The sequence below is a fragment of the Rhyacophila brunnea genome, unplaced genomic scaffold, assembly GCF_057557595.1.
Source record: "Rhyacophila brunnea isolate RB1 unplaced genomic scaffold, BYU_Rbru_1.0 scaffold_1, whole genome shotgun sequence".
Classification (NCBI taxonomy): domain Eukaryota; kingdom Metazoa; phylum Arthropoda; class Insecta; order Trichoptera; family Rhyacophilidae; genus Rhyacophila; species Rhyacophila brunnea.
Genome location: NW_028232751.1, coordinates 17532373 through 17539455, shown reverse-complemented (window position 1 = coordinate 17539455; position 7083 = coordinate 17532373). Strand labels below are relative to the sequence as shown.

Below are 7083 nucleotides of genomic sequence, written 5' to 3'. Positions count from 1 at the left end.
CGGTCAAATTAAAGATTTATTACTCTATAAAGTTTAATCTCTGTCACAATAATTATATTTATGAAAATAATATACTATTCATTTAAGTGCAAAATGACGTGATATGTGTTATAAGTATAATAAAACGATGGTAAATAATTAAGATGAAACTATATGGGTAACCTACATCATATTATTACGATGACTAATGCATACTATGACAATACCAAGTACTGGAATTATGTTACGTATTTCGAAATGTATTTTTAATGTGTCCGATTTTTATTATAATGTATAGTAAATAAAAAAAAATGCATTCTTATGCATGTAACGGTGCATAATATGTATATGTAGAAAAACATGACACATGCAAGTAAATAATCTCTATTTGATTTCAATGTCGGACCTGTAAAACGTCTTCCCTTTCACTTGCACCGCTGGGCGAATCTTTTCTGGCATATCGTTCGGTTTGAATTAATTTTGCTTATTTTTTTGTCTAGACTCTACTCGATGTTCCGCGGTGGGGCTAAGTCCTTGCTCCTATAAATAGTTCCCATCGCCTCTTCGGATCATCATTGAGTTAGTGCTTTCAAGTAGATTCACATCTAGTAACAATAACAAGATGCGATTCCTAGTAAGTCAAATCGTAAAACCTTTTATCTAACATTGCGCAAACGTAACAAGCGTTGTAAAATTCCCACAGTAATAGTATTATAATTATTGTTAACATTGCAATAGCTGTGAGAATCGCTTGTACTCTCATTTCTCTCGCCGGTTTTATTATATATTTTAAGTACAAATTTAATAATGATAATAACAATGGCAATGAAAAGTTTAATTATTAATTATTTTTTTAAAATTTCAACTGTTATTCGTTTAACGTTAACGCTTTCCGGTGTATTCATTGGAGTCATATTATTAAACATTACATCTCACAATACAATTTTCATACGTTTGTAAAAAAATATATTGTTTTTTGCATATAATAATGCGACTTTTTTGCAGCTTAAAAGTACTTTAATATTTATCTTTCAGTTAGTTAGGCATACTAATTAATTAGTCTACGTTTTAATACTTTTATGTGACAATATTAAATTGTGTTTCAGTCTGTATTCGCATTGTGCGCCTTGGCCGCAGTTTGCGCCGCCGACAAATTGGATAACACATACCTCCCTCCAAGCAATGCTTTGACCGCTGGTGGAAATGGTGGCTTCTTAGCAGCACCTTCCTTTGGAAATAAGCAAGGTGGAGGATCAGGATTCGGTGGTGGATTCGGATCAGGAAAGGGTGCATCAGGTTTCGGTTCCGGTGGTTCCGGTTCAGGATTCTCTCAAGGCGGTCAAGGAGGATTCGGTAAATCCCAAGGATTCAACCAGGGAGGACACGGTGGACAGGGCGGACATGGTGGACAATCTGGATTCGGAGGAAAGCAAGGAGGATTTGGAGGATCAGGATCCGGTTCATTCGGTAAAACTCAGGGATACAACCAAGGAGGTCAGGGAGGATATGGAGGTCAAGGAGGAGGACAATCTGGATTCGGAGGAAAGCAAAGCGGATTCGGAGGATCAGGTTCTGGTTCAGGATCTTACGGCCAATCACAGGGATATAACCAAGGAGGGCAGGGAGGTCAAGGGGGACACGGTGGTCAATCTGGTTATGGTCAAGGAGGATCATCAGGATTCGGTCAATCCCAGAAATTCCAAACTGGATCAGGATTCGGTGGACAGGGAGGTCATTCTGGATCTGGTTCCGGTGGACATGGAGGTCATTCTGGATCCGGATTTGGACAGGGTGGAAACTCAGGATCGTCTGCAGGATACTCTGCCTCAAATGGATACAAACATGGTGGTGGCAATAGCGGTTATACCGGATCTCAGTCGTTCAACGGCGGATACCAATCAGGATTCTCAGGATCTCAAGGTGGACATGGAGGTGGATCGGGAGCTTACAGCCAAGGAGGACACAAGTCACAAGGACAGGAAATCCCAATCTTAGCCTACACCAATGAAAACAATGGCGATGGCAGCTACAGCTTCAAGTAAGTATTGTTTTTTATCATCACAATAGAGCCAACCAACGGTCGCATTATCCATATAAAGCACATATAAAATACATCCATAGTATTATTACATCGGAATTTGCGTACATCAATAATAGTACCTATATTAACCGAACGAAATTATTTTCATGTAAATAAAAATAAATTAAATACATAATATCTATGCTGGTATCGTAGAATTAGTAGGTATAAAAATAAAGTTCATAAAATCATTTTATAGATCATTTGCAAACCTCAATAATTTAAAAGAATAATAGAAATTTGGAATAATATAAATATATCTATATTATATATTTTTTTAAATATTAATAACCATGCCCTTGCTTTTTCGTACAAGGTTTTTGTTAGTAATTTTGAACAATCACAAACACCCAGACTTTGATAAAAACACATAAATATTGTATATTGACCAGGAATCGAGCCCAGAACTCTCGGGTGGAAGGCAAGCACCTACGCACTGCACCACGAAAGCCGCATATATATTATAGTTATGATCAGGGGTCAATCTTTAAATAAAAATTCAAAAATATTTCAAAATAATATTATCTCCTTCATAACGTGTCGGACAAAACTAAACAAATTCACATGACCTTATTTGTACTTATTCAATTTCTACATCAAAATTAGCGCCAAAACATAAATTAAGTATAGTTAAATAAAAACCGATTTGTTTTTTAATTAACAAAAAAATACTATTATTGTTTTCCTTCGCCATTTGTCAGATGGCATCTAACGATGCCATCTTATAATGGCCAGGCTTATAATGTTGTGGGTCCCGGGTTCAAATCCCGGATCTAGCAAATTCACATGTTTATTTGGACCCAAAGTCTGAACCTAATTTAGGTTGAGCAAGTGGCTCTCTCGTAAATACATACACTCTGTGGATGCCTATATTATGATCTTCTTATAATCAGTAATATGGTTAAAAATGTTTATTTAGCAATGAAAATTGGTGAGCACTTAGGTACGTAACTTATTTCGGCATTCCATGATATGCATTTTAATTGAAATCGCATGCGTTTTAGATTAGCTGATATTTTCATTTTTTTACTCTACTGAAAAAATGGGATATTCGATGAACCCACTTTACCTATCGGTATATTATAGATATAATGTTTACGAATTATAATATATTTAATTTATATAATATATTTAATTCATTTTAGTTATGCCACTGGAAACGGAATCAAAGCTGAAGAGACCGGTCACCAACAGGGAGATTCCCAAGTTGCCCAGGGAGGATTCTCCTTTGTTGCCCCTGATGGTGGAGACTACTCTGTCTCCTACACCGCCGATGAAAATGGATTCCACCCACAAGGAGCTCATCTTCCCACTCCACCCCCAATTCCAGAAGCCATCTTGAAGTCAATTGAGCAGAACGAAAGGGAAGCCGCTAACCCCAACAGGTAAATAATATATTACGTAATTAGAGAGTCATTGTTCATATGTTATTGTTATTTGTCTTTAAATAGTCTTGACTCCGGATATGGATATTTCTGAATGTGAACCGAATGGCTAGCAACCAAACTTTATAAAAGCTTGTTTAAATACCAACATCCATATTTAAGATTTATTAAAAAGATTACGGTTTCCTTACCTTGAAGAATAGATAATTATCCGGCATAATTTTATTATGATAGCATAATCATCGTATTCTTTTAATGCAATATTCGTGACTTGTCACATATCTACTTTTCTTTGAATAATTAAAATCGTTTTGTTTGTAATTAATTATTGCATTTGTTTTGAAGGTAGGTTTTAACTTATAATAAACAATGCAAACGATCACTTAGATAGATAACATGAATTTCACTGGAAAATGATTAATACCTATATATACCTGACGATACTTGATTAAGTAAAGGATACAACTAAAACTAAAGTCACTGTAATGTAATAACAATTCAGAACTACACTATTTATCGAATAACTTAGTTATCGTTTAACAAACTCAAAACCTTATAAATCGTAGATAGGTTCATTATTTTATTTATGTTTCGAAACAACTACCAATAAGCTTCTCCTAAATGTCTAATCTTCTTATAAAATACCCAATATGAATAAATAGATATAAAATATTATAATAGATCTACAAGTACATATTATTATAAATACGTTATTATTTCAATAAAGGTCAACAAACACAACATACCTACTATTTAAACTAGTTTCCTCGAACAGTCACGTTTTACCCAAGTACCCACATAGTTTACATTCATATATAATAGGCTCTACACTTTTTCTTGTAGATTTCTACTTTATTGGCTGGGGGTGATTGATAAAGAGAAAAAATAATTGCGTAGGTAGGTACCTAGTACAGGTACTAGGTACCTATCTAACTATCATCTGTGTAGGTCTACACAGATGATAGCTACTTTTCTAGTAGCTAAATAATATTATGTATGTTTTCAAAACATTGATAATAATATGTCTATTATCTGTAGAATGATTAATTGTTTTACATTACCTAGGTCCTAATAAAGTTATTAAGACGTTATATTTTCATTTTATTTCAGTCAACATTCCGGCGGTGATGACGGTTCATACAGAGGTGAACAACAAAGCTTGACTGGACATGGATCCGGTTCTTATGGGTCCGGTTCAGGTTCTCACGGATCTGGATCAGGTGGTTATGGATCCGGGTCAGGCTCTGGATCAGGTGGTTATGGATCAGGATCAGGCTCTGGATCAGGTGGTTATGGATCAGGATCAGGCTCTGGATCTGGTGGTTATGGATCCGGATCAGGCTCTGGATCTTTCGGATCTGGTTCTCACGGATCTGGATCAGGCTCATTCGGAGGATCTCGTCCCTCTGGATCCGGTTCATTCGGGTCTGGATCAGGTTCTCATGGTTCCGGTTCATTCGGATCTGGATCAGGTTCTCATGGTTCCGGTTCATTCGGATCTGGATCAGGTTCTCATGGTTCCGGTTCATTCGGATCTGGATCAGGTTCTCATGGATCCGGTTCATTCGGATCTGGATCAGGTTCTCACGGATCCGGTTCATTCGGATCTGGGTCAGGTTCTCATGGATCCGGTTCATTCGGATCTGGATCAGGTTCTCACGGTTCCAGTTCGTTCGGATCAGGAGCAGGTTCATATGGATCCGGATCTCGTCCTTCTGGATCCGGTTCGTTCGGATCCAGTTCTCAGGGATCCGGAAAGGGATCTTTCGGTGGCCGTCCCGGAGGATCAGGCTCATTCGATAGTACCGGATATCATTATTAAGACAAGAACGACCGTGAGATGCCATTAATAATAAGACTATGTGCCAGATAAATAAAAAATAACTTGCATGCAGATTTACAACAAATCAAACGGTGCAATATTTAAAAATAAATAATTTATTATTAACAATTAACAAAACACGTTTATTTAATTATAAATGTATTTTTGCAATCCCCCTACCACAATAATAAATAAAATATTTATTATTAATCTATTTTATTAACTTCTTATATTTTCTAAAGTAATTGGATGTTGGCTTTATCAATTATCCTATTGAATGCTTCTGTTCCGAGCACATACTATAGAGTTCGACAAAATATATTTCTTTTATATTATTTTATTATATTATTATTGAATATTTATTTTGCTACTATTTAAAATTAAAACTTGATTGCCAGTATTTTTATTTATAAAATGTATACATAATGTCTTATATGAAATATATATGTGTTTATGAATTTAAGTATTTGCTGTCTTATTTTAAATAACTGTATTTCCTTTTCGCGCCAGCTTTATACTTGAGCATTGTTTTGCAGGACATATTATTATTATGGTGATACCAAAATGATGTGGTGAGGAGTTTTCTTATGAATTCACTTTTAGGGTCATATTTTCGGAAGGTTTATTTGCATTAAAGATGTCACAAGATTGCTTGCGATTTCATTATGTTACAAGTTGCATAAGTTTACGATAAATCTAAATAACTAAATCATAATTTAAATAATAACCAAAAATCATAATTTTGTATACACATAAAATACCAACGTTAGTTAGGCATATAGATTGCTTTTATTAAACTTTTTAAATAATAATTGTTTCCTGTTTAAATGTTTATTCAAAATAACATAGAAATATAGAAATAATTACATTAATATTTATATACCACGTTTTTAAATTTTCTGTTGAATCTTATAAACTATGACAATTCTATGTATTAATAAATATATAATACTGATATGTCATTTTGATATTTCATATTGATTTCTATAGTAACGCACTTATATATTAATAATTTAGTTGCTAGGACCTCCTTAGCAACCAATAATAGTGAGTAGTAAATATTACTTTTAACGATTTTTTCCGAAACATACAAAACAGAATTAACTGAAAATTAATTCAATTCTTCTTAAAGATGGATTAAAAAAAAGCATTCCCATCGTGTTCTGATATATTCTAAAAATTTCAAATGTCTAGCTAGTCGGGAAGTTAGTTAAAAATCTTGGACAAACAAAAAAAATCTGTACGGAACAAACAAGAATACGAGCTAATAAAAACATGGCAAAATAGGTTACATTAGATTTTGTTTTCTAAATGAAACATAATGTACTTATATCTAAACAGGTATTTATTGGTTTGTTATTGTTATTATCTTGGCTTAGACATACACCCTTTATCCATACCATACCTACTTATACAAATAAAGGACGCCATTTATTAAATTATATATTTTTTTTTATTAAAAATCCTTATAAGATGGCAGTCAGAAACCTACACTTAGTGATAAAAAATTATGTGTATTGTCGTAAATTAAGAAATCGTTCTTTTGGAAATCACTAAGATATATTATATTAAGTTAAAAAGGGATTCAACAAACTAATTAAAAGTTTTAATGATTTTTGGATTGATACTGTGTGCTTTTTCTTCTCCTTTCTTTCTCTGTTTTTGGGAATGGTATAGATATAAAGTACGAAACGTCAATGAAGGAGAAAATAAAGCATACGGTATCTGTAATTGTAATACCACAAAGGGTAACATTAAACCGAACCATAGAACTCTCAAGCAATACTGTTATCATATATACGTAATATGCAGCGTTC

The 7083-nt window shown here is 33.9% G+C and overlaps 1 protein-coding gene across 1 annotated transcript; it reads left to right on the top strand.

Annotated features, from left to right (window-relative positions):
- The first annotated feature begins 567 nt into the window (after window positions 1-567).
- Window positions 568-6159, top strand: LOC147079544 (uncharacterized). The gene is made up of 4 exons (XM_085941818.1): window positions 568-613; window positions 1086-2017; window positions 3205-3444; window positions 4555-6159. The coding sequence occupies exons 1-4, from the start codon at window positions 602-604 to the stop codon at window positions 5264-5266; spliced, it is 1896 nt and encodes a 631-aa protein (XP_085797944.1). The 5' UTR covers window positions 568-601; the 3' UTR covers window positions 5267-6159.
- The last annotated feature ends 924 nt before the right edge of the window (window positions 6160-7083 follow it).